Source organism: Ylistrum balloti, unplaced genomic scaffold (assembly GCF_031769215.1).
Source record: "Ylistrum balloti isolate Yb309-2 unplaced genomic scaffold, AGI_CSIRO_Ybal_v1 Utg370638, whole genome shotgun sequence".
NCBI lineage: Eukaryota > Metazoa > Mollusca > Bivalvia > Pectinida > Pectinidae > Ylistrum > Ylistrum balloti.
Window position 1 is genome coordinate 212,865 of NW_026782389.1, and position 18,193 is coordinate 231,057.

An 18,193-nucleotide genomic window follows, 5' to 3' on the forward strand; every position below is an offset into this window, starting at 1 on the left:
AATAGAGGATTTGTATCTAATGGGACATCAGGAGGGACACCAATAGAGGACTGACATCTAGTGGGACATCCAGCGGGACACCAATAGAGGATTGACATCTAGTGGGACATCAAGGCGGACACCAATAGAGGACTGGTATCTAGTGGAACATCAGTGGGACACCAATAGAAGACTGGTATCCAGTGGGATATCAAGGGGGACACTAATTGAGGACTGGTATCTAGTGGGACATCAAAGGGGACACCATTAGAGGATTGGTATCTTATGGGACATTAAGGAGGACACGTTTATTTTTTATGTAAATTATATGTTTTTGATCTAAGCACGTCCTTGCTAAATAACTACATATACTACGTAATGTATAGAAGTCAGATAGAAGTAGTTGTTTTAATTTCCACACTAATGATCTTTCTGTAAGTCTAACGACGTTAAAGCTGACGAAGACACGACCTTCAATGTTCTATATCAGATCGGTGTACCTTGACCCGGACGATCGATAATTGACCCATGTGGTATCGATACACTAATCATTTCCTGCACGCTTGGTATCACGGCTGTTATGTCTAGTCTTATTTATAAACACAAATTTGAGAACTTCTGGGAGTATTGCATTACCTAGAACAACACATGTCAAAGGTCGGGTTGGCTGTGTACCTATTGTGGGCATCGGACGTCCCGGTAGGTCACGGCACTTCGAAATTAATGGAAACAAACATATTTATATACTACTGTTACACATAACTTAATGAACTGAAAATTGATGCAAAATTTGATAGGAGTTCTTTTTATAACTGATATACTTGTATGTGATGATAGCACTGTTATAATGACATATAATTAATGGAAAACACGAATATTGAAAGCTTCCATACGGTGTCTAGTGTTTCATTTCTATATCAACATTTCTTCTCTTTGGATTATCGTAATTATGAAGCTGTCTTATCAGTTGTTCTATTGAACAATTAATATGTATCCGTAAATTTCAAACCGTTCTTTGGTTTAGCTATTGATGTACAAACAGCTCTGGCGTCATAGTCCGATAAATTGGCTACATTGAATGGCGAGTCAATTATAGAGGAAAACCTCTATAGATGTGAGCTCGTTGATATGGTCAGATAATGGACTATCTATAACAAAATCACTGACATATCCCGTTTGACGTAATGTTGGCCAAAAATAGAACCATGGATAATGTTTTTTTTTGCCCAACGAACACGTGTATAATCTAACACACTAAATGTTTTTAATACAGTTTTTAGTCTATCATACGCATTTATTATGTAATCTGAAATATATTGGTAATGATTGTAGACGTCTGTGTTACTGGTGGTGGTGTTGTGTAAATGTTTGTGTTACTGGTGGTGGTGTTGTGTCGATGTTTGTGTTACTGGTGGTGGTGTTGTGTCGATGTTTGTGCTACTGGTGGTGGTGTTGTGTCGATGTTTGTGTTACTGGTGGAGACGTTGTGTCGATGTTTGTGTTACTGGTGGTGATGTTGTGTAGATGTTTGTGTTACTGGTGGTGGTGTTGTGTAAATGTTTGTGTTACTGGTGGTGATGTTGTGTCGATGTTTGTGTTACTGGTGGTGGTGTTGTGTCGGTGTTTGTGTTACAGGTGGTGGTGTTGTGGCGATGTTTGTGTTACTGGTGGTGGTGTTGTGTCGATGTTTGTGTTACTGGTGGTGGTGTTGTGTCGATGTTTGTGTTACTGGTGGTGATGTTGTGTCGATGTTTGTGTTACTGGTGGTGGTGTTGTGTCGGTGTTTGTGTTACAGGTGGTGGTGTTGTGGCGATGTTTGTGTTACTGGTGGTGATGTTGTGTCGATGTTTGTGTTACTGGTGGTGGTGTTGTGTCGATGTTTGTGTTACTGGTGGTGATGTTGTGTTGATGTTTGTGTTATTGGTGGTGGTGTTGTGTCGATGTTTGTGTAACTGGTGATGTTGTGTCGATGTTTGTGTTACTGGTGGTGGTGTTGTGTCGATGTTTGTGTTACTGGTGGTGGTGTTGTGTCGATGTTTGTGTTACTGGTGGTGATGTTGTGTCGATGTTTGTGTTACTGGTGGTGGTGTTGTGGCGATGTTTGTGTTACTAGTGGAGACGTTGTGTCGATGTTTGTGTTACTGGTGGTGGTGTTGTGTCGATGTTTGTGTTACTGGTGGTGGTGTTGTGTCGATGTTTGTGTTACTACAGTTGGTGGTGTTGTGTCGATGTTTGTGTTACTGGTGGTGGTGTTGTGTCGATGTTTGTGTTACTGGTGGTGGTGTTGTGTCGATGTTTGTGTTACTACAGTTGGTGGTGTTGTGTCGACGTTTATGTTATTGGTGGTGGTGTTGTGTCGATGTTTGTGTAACTGGTGGTTTTGTGTCGATGTTTGTGTTACTGGTGGTGGTGTTGTGTAGATGTTTGTGTTACTGGTGGTGATGTTGTGTCGATGTTTGTGATAGTGGTGGTGGTGTTGTGTAGATGTTTGTGTTACTGGTGGTGGTGTTGTGTCGATGTTTGTGTTACTGTTGGTGGTGTCGTGTCGATGTTTGTGTTACTTATGGTGGTGTTGTGTCGATGTTTGTGTTACTGGTGGTGGTGTCGTGTCGATGCTTGTGTTACTGGTGGTGATGTTGTGTCGATGTTTGTGTTACTGGTGGTGATGGTGTGTAGATGTCTGTGTTACTGGTGGTGGTGTTGTGTAGATATTTGTATTACTGGTGGTGGTGTTGTGTTGATGTTTGTATTTCTGTTGGTGATGTTGTGTAGATGTTTGTGTTACTGGTGGTGGTGTGTCGATGTTTGTGTTACTACAGTTGGTAGTGTTGTGTCGATGTTTGTGTTACTGGTGGTGGTGTTGTGTCGATGTTTGTGTTACTGGTGGTGGTGTTGTGGCGATGTTTGTGTTACTGGTGGTGGTGTTGTGTCGATGTTTGTGTTACTGGTGGTGGTGTTGTGTCGATGTTTGTGTTACTGGTGGTGGTGTTGTGGCGATGTTTGTGTTACTGGTGGTGGTGTTGTGTCGATGTTTGTGTTACTACAGTTGGTGGTGTTGTGTCGATGTTTGTGTTACTGGTTGTGGTGTTGTGTAGATGTTTGTGTTACAGGTGGTGGTGTTGTGTAGATGTTTGTGTTACTGGTGGTGGTGTGTTGGTGTTTGTGTTACTGGTGGTGGTGTTGTGTCGATGTTTGTGTTACTGGTGGTGGTGTTGTGTCGATGTTTGTGTTACTGGTGGTGGTGTTGTGTCGATGTTTGTGTTACTGGTGGAGACGTTGTGTCGATGTTTGTGTTACTGGTGGTGATGTTGTGTAGATGTTTGTGTTACTGGTGGTGGTGTTGTGTAAATGTTTGTGTTACTGGTGGTGATGTTGTGTCGATGTTTGTGTTACTGGGGTGATGTTGTGTCGATGTTTGTGCTACTGGTGGTGGTGTTGTGTCGATGTTTGTGTTACTGGTGGTGATGTTGTGTCGATGCTTTTGTTACTGGTGGTGGTGTTGTGTCGATGTTTGTGATAGTGGTGGTGGTGTTGTGTCGATGTTTGTATTTCTGTTGGTGGTGTTGTGTCGATGTTTGTGTTACTGGTGGTGATATTGTGTCGCTGTTTGTGTAACTGCTGTTGGTGACGATGTTTGTGTTACTGTTGGTGATGTTGGTGACGATGTTTGTGTTACTGCTGTTGGTGACGATGTTTGTGTTACTGCTGTTGGTGACGATTTTTGTGTTGCTGCTGTTGGTGACGATGTATGTGTGGCTGCTGCTGGTGACGATGTTTGTATTTCTGTTGTTAGTGACGATGATTGCGTTGCTACTGCTGGTGACGATGTTTGTATTTCTGCTGTTGGTGACGATGTTTGCGTTGCTACTGTTGGTGACGATGTTTGTGTGGCAACTGTTGGTGACGATGTTTGTGTGACTACTGTTGGTGACGATGATTGCGTTGCTGCTGTTGGTGACGATGTTTGTATTTTTGTTGTTAGTGACGATGATTGCGTTGCTACTGCTGGTGACGATGTTCGTGTGGCTACTGCTGGTGACGATGTTTGTGTGGCAATTGTTGGTGATGATGTTTTTTTGCTACTGTTGGTGACGATGTTTGTGTGACTACTGTTGGTGACGATGTTTGTGTGGCTGTCGTTGGTGACGATGTTCGTGTGACTACTGTTGGTGACGATGTTAGTGTGGCTACTGTTGGTGACGATGTGCGTGTGGCTACTGTTGGTGACGATGTTTGTATTTCTGTTGTTAGTGACGATGTTCGTGTGGCTACTGTTGGTGACGATGTTTGTGTGGCTACTGTTGGTGACGATGTTTGTGTGGCTACTGTTGGTGACGATGATTTGCTGCTGCTGGTGACGATGTTTGTATTTCTGTTGTTAGTGACGATGATTGCGTTGCTACTGCTGGTGACGATGTTTGTATTTCGGCTGTTGGTGACGATGTTTGCATTGCTACTGGTGGTGACGATGTTTGTGTGGCAAATGTTGGTGACGATGTTTGTGTGACTACTGTTGGTGACGATGATTGCGTTGCTGCTGTTGGTGACGATGTTTGTATTTCTGTTGTTAATGACGATGATTGCGTTGCTGCTGCTGGTGACGATGTTCGTGTGGCTACTGCTGGTGACGATGTTTGTATTTCTGCTGTTGGTGACGATGTTTGCGTTGCTACTGTTGGTGACGATGTTTGTGTGGCTACTGTTGGTGACGATGTTTGTATTTTTGTTGTTAGTGACGATGATTGCGTTGCTACTGCTGGTGACGATGTTCGTGTGGCTACTGCTGGTGACGATGTTTGTGTGGCAATTGTTGGTGATGATGTTTTTTTGCTACTGTTGGTGACGATGTTTGTGTGACTACTGTTGGTGACGATGTTTGTGTGGCTTCGTTGGTGACGATGTTCGTGTGACTACTGTTGGTAACGATGTTAGTGTGGCTACTGTTGGTGACGATGTGCGTGTGGCTACTGTTGGTGACGATGTTTGTATTTCTGTTGTTAGTGACGATGTTCGTGTGGCTACTGTTGGTGACGATGTTTGTGTGGCTACTGTTGGTGACGATGTTTGTGTGGCTACTGTTGGTGACGATGATTTGCTGCTGCTGGTGACGATGTTTGTATTTCTGTTGTTAGTGACGATGATTGCGTTGCTACTGCTGGTGACGATGTTTGTATTTCGGCTGTTGGTGACGATGTTTGCATTGCTACTGGTGGTGACGATGTTTGTGTGGCAAATGTTGGTGACGATGTTTGTGTGACTACTGTTGGTGACGATGATTGCGTTGCTGCTGTTGGTGACGATGTTTGTATTTCTGTTGTTAGTGACGATGATTGCGTTGCTGCTGCTGGTGACGATGTTCGTGTGGCTACTGCTGGTGACGATGTTTGTATTTCTGCTGTTGGTGACGATGTTTGCGTTGCTACTGTTGGTGACGATGTTTGTGTGGCTACTGTTGGTGACGATGTTTGTGTGACTACTGTTGGTGACGATGATCGCGTTGCTGCTGTTGGTGACGATGTTTGTATTTCTGCTGTTGGTGACGATGTTTGTGTTGCTGCTGTTAGTGACGATGTTTGTGTGGCTACTGTTGGTGACGATGTTTGTGTGGCTACTGTTGGTGACGATGTTTGTGTTGCTGCTGTTGGTGACGATGTTTGTGTTGCTGCTGTTAGTGATGATATTTGTGTGACTACTGTTGGTGACGATGTTTGTGTTGCTGCTGTTGGTGACGATGTTTGTGTGACTACTGTTGGTGACGATGTTTGTGTGACTACTGTTGGTGACGATGTTTGTGTGGCTACTGTTGGTGACGATGTTTGCGTTTCTGCTGTTGGTGACGATGTTCGTGTGGCTTCTGTTGGTGACGATATTTGTGTGGCTACTGCTGGTGACGATGCATGTGTGGCTGTCGTTGGTGATGATGTTTGTGTGGCTACTGTTGGTGACGATGTCTGTGTGGCTGCTGTAGGTTACGATGTTTGCGTTGCTGATGTTGGTGATGATGTTTGTGTGGCTACTGTTGGTGACGATGTCTGTGTGGCTGTTGTAGGTTACGATGTTTGCGTTGCTGATGTTGGTGATGATGTTTGCGTGACTACTGTTGGTGACGATGTTTGCGTTGCTGATGTTGGTGATGATGTTTGCGTGACTACTGTTCGAGGTGGATTGTTTGACGATAGCATTACTGTTGGTTATGAAGGTGGTAGTGGTTATGGTTACATTGCTGAAAAGGTTCTTAAGAAATGTACTTGTTGCGGTATTGCATGATCGTAAGAGTTGATTTGTGACCTTATCGTTTGTCTGCTTTCTAAACAATGTGATAGTACGCATTCTAAAGACGATTTCATTTCCGCAACATCACAAAACGACTTATAGGAACATATCGCAGTGTCCTGCAAACACATGTACAGGCCTTGCATTATCAGGAATGCCGTCCTTAAGTGGCCAGAACTGTCGATACGTCGTTAAACGTCTCCCAGTAGTGTGATGGTTGGTTATTATTGTTTTATTTGGGGGTATTTTACGGTATATTTAAAATAATATCAAACAATACACGTAGGCTCTACGCCTTTCTAACTGACTGAAGTGTTTCATGGATTCACCAAGAAAGATATTCTGCAACGTTTCATTGCGCAAAGAATCTCAAATGTACTGAAGAGACTTTCAGGAATAGGCATGCAAAGGGTGGATATTAAATATCCATTTAATTCTGAACCGATTGGGTCAGGAAGACAGGAAAATCGACGCCCATAATTCAATAGATGTTATATAAACATATGGTGATAATAGGGTCGTTTAAATTTAAACAAATATGCCTGTTTTTATACTTCAAGCAAATATACCTTCCAACTGAATTCTCTCTTCAAGATCACGTTTTTATTGACCTAAGGTAATACCGGGTCTGTAAATTAACCAAACTTTTTTAAAAGTGTGATCAAGGCACTATAGTTATCACTTCAAAGTCAATGTATATAAAGATATATATAGACTATATAGTCAACACTGTTATGCAGTTTATGGATACGCTATGACAACGTTAGATGATCAGGCTCTTCACTAGTGTTGTCAGATGTGATGATAAAAACAATATTTTAGCTTGCAGAACACATTAAAACAATTGGTTTCTATTGACTGAATATGGTTAAACACATATAGAGAATTAACGCGACAAATACAGAGTAATTTTATTCCAACACTTCTTAAGTACCACAATGACCTTCGATCCGTCTCCAAAAGTCTCTCGTAAGTCTAACAATTACGTGTTAAGTGACGTTATACCACTGTTGACTCCTAATGTGTTCACTTGCGCAAATGGTATTTAGTCACCACAGATTGCCACCGCCTTTAACAGAAGTTATAAGTCAAATCTCCTGACTTGAACTCATTGGATGACGTCAATAGGTCGAGGAATTCTAATACTTTGAGGGTATTTCTAGACAATCTACCATAGATTCCAGGTGTATATTACTTTAAAATGCTATTAAAAAGAATAAATATGTTTTCATCTAAAATATATTTTTTTGTCCTTAAAGAAAACTTGCTTTTGTAACCTGGTTTGAATTGAAAACTCAATTTTACTTCAATATTTGTACAGAACAAAAACTGATATTGTTGATGGTTGACGGTGACTTAACGTCAACTTTACGAAAATATACCTGGCAGGTTTATCGAAGGATAATCGCTGTACATATTTCTATATACAGTTTGTCTAGATTGGACTTTTAAAACATCTGACATCATTGTCCAGTAACGAGTATATGTCTTCATTTAGATGTAATTTACCAGTTGAAAGGAATCTAACCCTTTTTGAATTATTTAAATATAGACATTTTATCCCAATCTTTACAGACGTAATCCCGTCTTCATAACATACTCAAAACATATAAATACATTTTACATGTAACAATAACATCGGTTTAAATGTTATGGTGATACAGATAATTGATGTTTAACCTTTTAAACTTTAACCCCGAATTTCTGTACTACAATGATATGTATATTTTACTTTAATTTCAATAACTCGTTGAACACAGTTTTGTAAACGTTATTTTGTAAATGACACTTTTACGTTAGTATAAGATTAGATCAAACTTCACGTTAACGTCACTGTGTAAACTACAGTTGACCGCGTGACGTATAGATACTGATATAAAACCACTTTATACAACGGTAGCAAAATTTTGTTAAAACTTATCTCACGAAATCTCCTTGATCAGGTTTATTCCTCGTGAAGTTACCAATAAACAATTTCTCATAGTTTTTTTTTTTAATCAGAATTCGATATTAACTCCAGAAATAGATCATGATTCGTGATGATGTTATGTGGTGATAATAGTTTACATCGTTATTTTACACCTATATCTCGCCAACGATACACTGTTTCCCTAGTGTTGTGATCTCCAGTTCAGTCTTGGGTAAGTCATGGTATCTTTAAAGAGTCAATATTCGACAGAAAAAAATCAATCTTTACAAATACATTTTTACATCATATTCACGGGGCCATTTAGGGCAATAGCCACTATTAGATACAGGAGTTGTCTCGAGAAAACCATATCTAAGTACCTGTATATACAAAAAAGGAAGTACAAATTATTCTTGAAACAAAAATAATGGAATAGATTAATCATCTCGTCACAATGGTTAAGATAAAATGTCTTTAGAGTTACTCATCCAATACATACTTTACCAGTTTGACCAATGCTGAAAAGTGTTTCATTGGCTGTGTCAGTCAAAAAATCAATTGTGATGTCATAGTAACGAAAATTATGTTACGTTATAAATTGAAAAAGGCACAACAAATGGCTGCCTGTGCATGATGTTGTTCTAAAGATTTTATCTAAAAAAAACTGCCAAATTTACTTATAAGGCAAAAATTATCTTAAATTTGATTTCATTTTATGTAAATCTTTTTGAAACTCGACTTGATTTTTAAAACGTTTGCCCATCAAGTCTCGCAAAATAAAACATCCAACACTCCATTCTTAAAATCTCTCATGAAAAGAAAACTCATATCAGATTTTTTTCATTTATGGGGTACACGGAAAATAATAAGTAATGTCATAGTTTAGCACGTGTGTCCTCTCACTTAAATGAGACCCTGTGATGGTTACACTACATTAGTATAAATGTGAACACAATACAGTCAATGCTTGTATTTTTCAATCACATTCCACTGATTTCACATCAAACGTATACATTCTACTTAGACGACAACACGAGGAGCGTATTATCGTTTACAACGTGAAAAATGTAATATAAAAAGTAACTGTTTATATCTGGGATTTTACAAGTTCTTGGTACAGCTTCTCAACATTCTATGGGTCAAAAATAGGTTAGGACTACACTGGAGAATTCACACACAATTAGAATAAATACCGATTACCTTTCCAGATAATTCACAACGAGAGAAGTAACTGTATACGCCTGAAGACACTTATAAATGGAAGTTTTAATACTCTATTGAAGGCAAGCTCTGAACAGATTCGGATTTTAAACAGAACGCTTTGTTGAATAAAATGCCTTTCGTCAACATCGCAATAACAACAAATATTTTCCAGTGAAAGCGATTACAAGACCGCGTCGCTTTAATCTACTATCCAATCAATAAAGAAAAAGGATTATTTACAGAAAAACCGAGGTATCGCGTCATTTCAAGTCGTGTATGTAGCTCATTTGATCAAAATCCTAGAAATATTGAAGAGGACAGCATACCAACACTGAAGGTATCTGAATGTCACCTGAACCACTTCACCATCAATTCTTCTTCTCCTGCACGAACAATACACAGAACTGTTTCACCTATACAGGACTGTTTCGCCTATACAGGACTGTCTAACCTATACATGACTATTTCACCTATACAGGGTTGTTTCACCTATACAGGACTGTCTCATCTATACAGGACTGTTTCACCTATACAGGACTGTCTCACATATACAGGACTGTCTCATCAATACAGGACTGTTTCACCTATACAGGACTGTTTCACCTATACAGGACTGTCTCACCTATACAGGACTGTCTCATCTATACAGGACTGTTTCACCTATACAGGACTGTCTAACCTATACAGGACTGTCTCATCTATACAGGACTGTCTCACCTATACAGGACTGTTTCACCTATACAGGACTGTCTAACCTATACAGGACTGTCTCATCTATACAGGACTGTCTCACCTATACAGGACTATACAGGACTGTCTAACCTATACAGGACTGTCTCACCTATACAGGGCTGTCTCACCTATACAGGACTGTCTAACCTATACAGGACTGTCTCACCTATACAGGACTGTCTCACCTTTACAGGACTGTCTCACCTATACAGGACTGTCTAGCATATATAAAACTGTTTGACCATCATCTCTACTACACTGACGATATACAGGACTGTTTGACCATCATCTCGATTACAACACTGACCATATACAGAACTGTTTGACCATCAACACTGACGATACACAGAACTGTTTGACCATCTCCTCTACTATAACACTGACGATATACAGAACTGTTTGACCATCAATACTACTACACTGACGATATACAGAACTGTTTGACCATCAACACTACTACACTGACGATATACAGAACTGTTTGACCATCAACACTATTACAACACTAACGATATACAGGACTGTTTGACCATCAACACTACTACAACACTGACGATATACAGAACTGTTTGACCATTAACACTACTACACTGACGATATACAGAACTGTTTGACCATCAACACTACTACAACACTGACGATACACAGAACTGTTTGACCATCAACACTACTACAACACTGACGATATACAGGACTGTTTGACCATCAACACTACTACAACACTGACGATATACAGAACTGTTTGACCATTAACACTTCTACAACACTGACGATATACAGAACTGTTTGACCATCATCTCGATTACAACACTGACGATATACAGAACTGTTTGACCATCATCTCGATTACAACATTGACGATATACAGAACTGTTTGACCTCAACACTTCTACAACATTGACGATATACAGAACTGTTTGAACATCAACACTTCTACAACACTGACGATATACAGAACTGTTTGACCATCATCTCGATTACAACACTGACGATATACAGAACTGTTTGACCATCATCTCGATTACAACATTGACGATATACAGAACTGTTTGACCATCATCTCGATTACAACACTGACGATATACAGAACTGTTTGACAATCACCTCTACTATAACACTGACGATATACAGAACTGTTTGACCATCAACACTACTACAACACTGACGATATACAGAACTGTTTGACCATCAACACTACTACACTGACGATATACAGAACTGTTTGATCATCAACACTACTACAACACTGACGATACACAGAACTGTTTGACCATCAACACTACTACAACACTGACGATATACAGAACTGTTTGACCATCAACACTACTACACTGACGATATACAGAACTGTTTGACCATCAACACTACTACAATGACGATATAAAGAACTGTTTGACCAACAACACTACTACACTGACGATATACAGAACTGTTTGACCATCAACACTACAACACTGACCATATACAGAACTGTTTGACCATCAACGCTACTACAACACAGACGATATACAGGACTGTTTGACCATCACCTCTACTACAACACTGACGATATAAAGGACTGTTTGACCATCAACACTACAACACTGACGATATACAGAACTTTTTGACCATCAACACTTCTACAACACTGACGATATACAGAACTGTTTGACAATCACCTCTACTATAACACTGACGATATATAGAACTATTTAGCAATCACCTCTACCACAACACTGACGATATACAGGATTGTCTCATACTAACCATCCTAACGACAATTTTTTTCTAAGGCCTTATTGAAATATGTGATAACACAGATACCTTTAGACCGAACACTTCTATAATCATTGAACACTTACCTCCACTTCTCTGTCTCTGACGATGGCGTTAAATATTTCCTTAGCGCCCATGATGATACTAAGGTGAAATGGATCCATTCCATCTTGGTCTCGGATGCTCGGGTCGGCCCCACTTTCCAGTAATTCATTAACAAAACTCACATTTTTACTGAACACAGCCCAGTGGAGGGGGGTTCGACCCGCTTTATCCTGGTCGTCCAGCGACGCCCCCTTCTCCACGAGCATACGACAGCACCGGATATAATCCCGCCCGAAGGAGGAAGGGCCACGATCACACCCCTCCTTCACACATTGCATCAACACATTCCCGCCATCATCGTCAAAGTCGTCATTATCTTCGTCCAAAGGAATATCTAACTTGCGGAAAATGTGGAAAAACTTCTTCAAATCATTAAATTTTCCCTCGGTAACGAGAGTCCACAATCGGTCTTTGAGAGCCTTGCGGGGTACAACCGGCGTCGGCTCCTGGTCATCTTCCTCTTGCTCATCATCTTCGTCTTTCTTGCCTGTCGTCTCCATTATGTAATTACCCAGTAATTAGTAATTACAGAATGGAAAGACCTGTTAAATCATCCCCGGGTACAGGCCATGTTTATACAGCCCTACACGTCAATGGTGCTCTGTACACATGTGGTACTAAGGACTCGGATATTTAAACAAGCCAATGAACCGTACGATCCTTAATTTCCGTTCAGAGTATTGTCAGTGATAAAATTTAACCCACATGTCTTTGGCTTATTCATTAAAAATACAACACACTTGGATAATGTCATACAATTTAGGTAATGGAGCATGAGACCACGTTGTAGTCTCGCTGCCCTCGACGAGATATCAATATTGATGAGTACAATACCTACTGTAACGATTCACAAACACTAAGGGTTTCCAGACTGTATATGTGTATGACAGTTCTGTATACATAGCATGTATACAACCTATCTGTTTCACAAGTCCTGGAGAACTGTGTGCCGTGTCGCCCCGCCTTCCAGTGCTATCCGTATTGATGAATAGAGTACCTTTGTTGACACGTTGCTAATGGTCTATTGATTTACAGGAAACAAACGAAAGCGATGACCATCTCAAAGAGAAAAGTCGATATCCTCTTTTTAAAAATTAAGACTTGTTCATCAGGAATCATTGCGACATTAGAGCGCAACTGAACGTAATAAGTCCTAACAATGGCAGTACACAAACATGTAAGTCCCCCGGGACTGTCAGGTATTGTAGGTAAACACACTATTGTAGAAATGATGACAATCAATTTTTATGTAGTGTAATTGATTCTAGTCATTGATAGGTTGACTATTGCGTAAGTAGCGACAGTTAAAAGGAGGCTTTCATCTGTAATCGATCATATTGAACCATGCATTTTAATAATTCTTCTATGTTGAAATTAAATGCCATCAATGTACACAAAAAACCACCAAGACGACTCACTAATTGATAAATATCTTGTTTGAAGAGAATGTTGAAAGTTTTTCCTGTATCACATCATTGTGATAGTAACGTCTTAGGACATGTTGGTTTTAAATAAAATTTAGAAATGGAAATGTAAACATTAAAAGATAACAAATAAATTCTCTATATCGTAAATATTGATAAAATAAAAGAAAAAAAAACCAAGAAAGATAGTAGGTTGAAGACACTAACAAACACAGAGACAGTAATGTTCTGATGAAGACACTAACAAACACAGAGGCAGTAATGGACTGATGAAGACACTAACAAACACAGAAACAGTAACGGACTGATGAAGACACTAACAAACACAGAAACAGTAATGAACTGATGAAGGCACTAACAAACACAGACAGTGATGGACTGATGAAGACACTAACAAACACAGAGGCAGTAATGGACTGATGAAGACACTAACAAACACAGAGACAGTAATGGACTGATGAAGACCCTAACAAACACAGAGGCAGAAATGAACTGATGAAGACACTAACAAACACAGAGGCAGCAATGAACTGATAAAGACCCTAACAAACACAGACAGTAACGGACTGATGAAGACCCTAACAAACACAAAGACAGTAATGGCCTGATGAAGACACCAACAAACACAGAGGCAGTAATGAACTGAGGAAGACACTAACAAACACAGACAGTGATGGACTGATGAAGACACTAACAACCACAGAGACAGTAATGGACTGATGAAGACACTGATGAAGACACTACCAAACACAGAGGCAGTAATGGACTTATGAAGACCCTAACAAACACAGACAGTAACGGACTGATGAAGACACTAACAAACACAGAGGCAGTAATGGACTAATGAAGACAGTAACAAACACAGAGGCAGTAATGGACTGATGAAGACCCTAACAAACACAGACAGTAACGGACTGATGAAGACACTAACAAACACAGAGGCAGTAATGGACTAATGAAGACAGTAACAAACACAGAGGCAGTAATGGACTGATGAAGACACTAACAAACACAGAAACAGTAACGGACTGATGAAGACACTAACAAACACAGACAGTGATGGACTGAAGAAGACACTAATAACCACAGAGGCAGTAATGGACTGATGAAGACACTAACAAACACAGAGACAGTAATGGACTGATGAAGACACTACCAAACACAGAGGCAGTAATAGGCTGATGAAGACACTAACAATCACAGAGGCAGTAATGGACTGATGAAGACACTAACAAACACAGACAGTGATGGACTGATGAAGACACTATCAACCACAGAGGCAGTAATGGACTGATGAAGACATTAACAACTACAGAGGCAGTAATGGACTGATGAAGACACTAACAACCACAGAGGCAGTAATGGACTGATGAAGACACTTCCAAACTTAGAGGCAGTAATGGACTGATGAAGACCCTAACAAACACAGACAGTAACGGACTGGTGAAGACACTAACAAACACAGAGGCAGTAATGGACTAATGAAGACAGTAACAAACACAGAGGCAGTAACGGACTGGTGAAGACCCTAACAAACACAGAGACAGTAACGGACTGATGAAGACACTAACAAACACAGACAGTGATGGACTGATGAAGACACTAACAAACACAAAGACAGTAATGGCCTGATGAAGACACTAACAAACACAGAGGCAGTAATGGACTGATGAAGACACTAACAAACACAGAGACAGTAATGGACTGATGAAGACACTAACAAACACAGAGACAGTAATGAACTGATGAAGTCTGTAGAGGCAGAATTGCGTGTATAAGTGAAACAATGTGTAAACAAGCAGATGACTGATTAAATTCATACCGGGGACATAGTAATTAATTAAGTTGTTTTTAATTGAAATCAATAAATTCTCTTTCGTATTGAAACAAATCACCATCATGAGATGTTGAGGTTGTAATCACGTATTCCCAAAACAATAGCAATATTTCAAACGCATTATTGCGTTGTTTCACCGCAGTTTACCGAAAGATTCAACGTGACAAGATAAAACCGAGGCTATAGATGAAATAACCAGGCATGCAGTACTACGAAATGTCTTACATAATAACAACCAGCTTTTCCCCACAGTGTTCCTAAACGCAATATAAAAGTTTGACTAAAGAATGATTACGTACAAGCAGTCCCGGGGAAGGGGATGCAGACCAAAATCACAAAACCCAACACCTGTAGACAGCCTTCTGTACGCCAGCCTTCAAGGTGATTGATTACCACAGACACGGTTACATAACCTCATTAATACTTCATAATTGATTACGAGATGATATTCCTTACCTAACAGTGACGAGTACAACATGGTACAGTATATATACCTCTGTATATAGCCTGATATCGAGCTTATTATCCCTCAGGACACGGTTCGTTCCCGCAGACTATGTATATGATAAGCTATTGTTCTTCGTGGAATGCGGTATGCAGGGTCATTTATTCAAGTCAAATGTATTAAAATTATCTGTTAATTAATTAATTACAAGTATTTTTTTCTTCTTTGATCTTCAACATCTACCTTCGAATCGATAAAACTATTGAGTGTTACAATGAGTAGGTATATACAACCACAATGATGTATAGTGCATAATACTGCAACTAACATGTGCATTGTTTGTACGTGTATAATGTCCAATACCACTATAATGTTATACATGTACAGAGATTTTATAACCTGAAATATGGTTCGTTATTACTTATGTAAAATCCAGTATATATAAGTTATGTCTTTAGTAACACATAGTAAGTGGAAGGCCCATTAACTACTGAGAAGAATGATTACATGTAATTTTACATGTGAATTAATTATTGGGTCTAAAACTCCGTATTATGCAAGTGTAACGCGAAAACGCTTATCGTGGGAGTAGTCAACTCCACAAAAGTAACGATAACAGGATAGTATTAATGTAAATGAAGATTGCGCTGATGATAGTGGAACAACCTCTAACTGTCAGCTTGTCAAACAGAGCCGGACAGATCGACTCTACATCACCTTCTTCCCAGGCTACATCAACCAACGTGGTTTGATCTCTCAGCACCTTCGTTTTATGGTACAATGGCCACAGTTGACGGACCGACCCCTACATCATTTTTCACAAAAGCACTAACTAAAGATGAGTCAGTTTTGCATTACCGTCTCTGCCTGCAGCGACGACGTGACCGGTTACTTTCCACTCCAATGAAATTCCAAGTTACAAATGACGTCATCTGTCTTTGTTTGGACAATATTTCCTGGATTTCAGAATCGCTTTCCGGCATCACGAACTGCAGCTTCGCCTTCCATCTGATTCCTTTTCACGACGCCGCGAACTGATCCGATTACTGAAGAGCATGATTATCTGGACAGACTCCTACACGACGACCTTAACTTGGACACGAAAGGTACCAGAGCCTGAACGTAAAGGCTGAGTTGGTGAACCTCTGTCAGAGCGTCTACTCAGTAACCGGTGCTTGAAAACAAGTCTCTTGTTCAACTTTTTTTCTACCTTTCCAGATCACGTAACCATTTTCCATGAAGAATAAACTTGTAAAGCAAATATTCATCTTCTGTCATCTGTCGGTAAGATCTTCCAACAGACAATTGACATACCTACAGTTACAAACTGTGCCCATCTGTTGGCTGACTTGTTTTTGGTTTTTAGTCCTTCAATTTCACTTTCAGATATATTGAAATTTACTAACCATGTCCATCATAGATATTGGAAACTTTCCACGTGGATGTATGATAAGCGTGGCTTTAATTTCCCTATTGTAAAATTTCTATCTGTGGCGATCAACAGCCCTGCATCACCAACCTACGGTGTTTACATGTCGAAGTTCATTCGATATCCTAGTGCCTGTTCCCAATGTAACAATTTCCGTGCAAGATGTTGTCATCTGACAGATGAACACACAAGACGGGGTTGCTAGAAATGTTTGACGCTCGTTAGATTGCCTGTTCGTTCTGCTGCTGTTTACTTTGTTCTCATTTGAGACCGTGATATGACTTACTTTGTCCAAGATTTACATTGCGGGTGTCGTCGATGAAGCAGAAAACGCTTACTCTTCCGGAACACCGGTTTTATTCTCCCTGTACTTTTTCAGGAGTACATATTTCTTTTGTTCATAATTTGCCTTAGATTCATGGAATTTGTGTTAGAATTAAAATTATGTTTTCTTCGTTTCTTCGTTTCTGAGTCATTGAGTCAATTGCAATATGCGGTATGGAAACTGTCACGGAACACTTAATAGGGTATATCATAAAATGATGAATCCAGTTGACATGACGAATTGTGTCTAGTATTTGATATTGGGTATGTCATTGAGTCTGCGGAGAAGTAAAGAAACTAAAAACCATCATGGATAATTAAGTATTCCAAACAGTATCGAGTGGGACTGACTTGTATTATGGAGTCTGAGAGGTATTATTTGGTATTTCATCGGATACTGGGTGAGGACATATATCAGGTTTTGAATCGCAAGCTATGGATTAAGGAGTCTCGCGTGGAGTATTGAGTCAGTCTGAAAAGGAGTAACGAGTCTGATATTGTGTATTAAATGAATATTGTATGGAGTATTTGGTCTGTCATGAATTTGATACTGGTACGAGCCCGTCTTCAGGACTTCCTTGGAGTTCGTTTTTCTTCCAGTACCTTTAGGTTGTGAAAATAAAAAAAGGTGTGGGGAGATGGAGTCTTGAGTATTAAAAACGGAATTAATATAAACTTTAAACTTGATTTCTCTTCCTAAAATGTATTACGTTTGTAATATTGATAAATTACTGGAAAATTCAAACTTTAAACAAATACGAGTTATATACAGGAAACC

At 39.7% G+C, this 18,193-nt stretch overlaps 1 protein-coding gene across 1 annotated transcript in view; it reads right to left on the bottom strand.

Moving 5' to 3' along the window:
- LOC132557186 (uncharacterized) overlaps positions 1-12,456 on the bottom strand; it is a 66,912-nt gene extending 54,456 nt beyond the window's left edge. Inside the window, exon 1 of the mRNA XM_060221683.1 lies at positions 11,938-12,456. Coding sequence (XP_060077666.1) covers positions 11,938-12,456 — 519 coding nt within the window. The remainder of the gene's footprint in view (positions 1-11,937) is intronic.
- Positions 12,457-18,193: the final 5,737 nt, after the last annotated feature.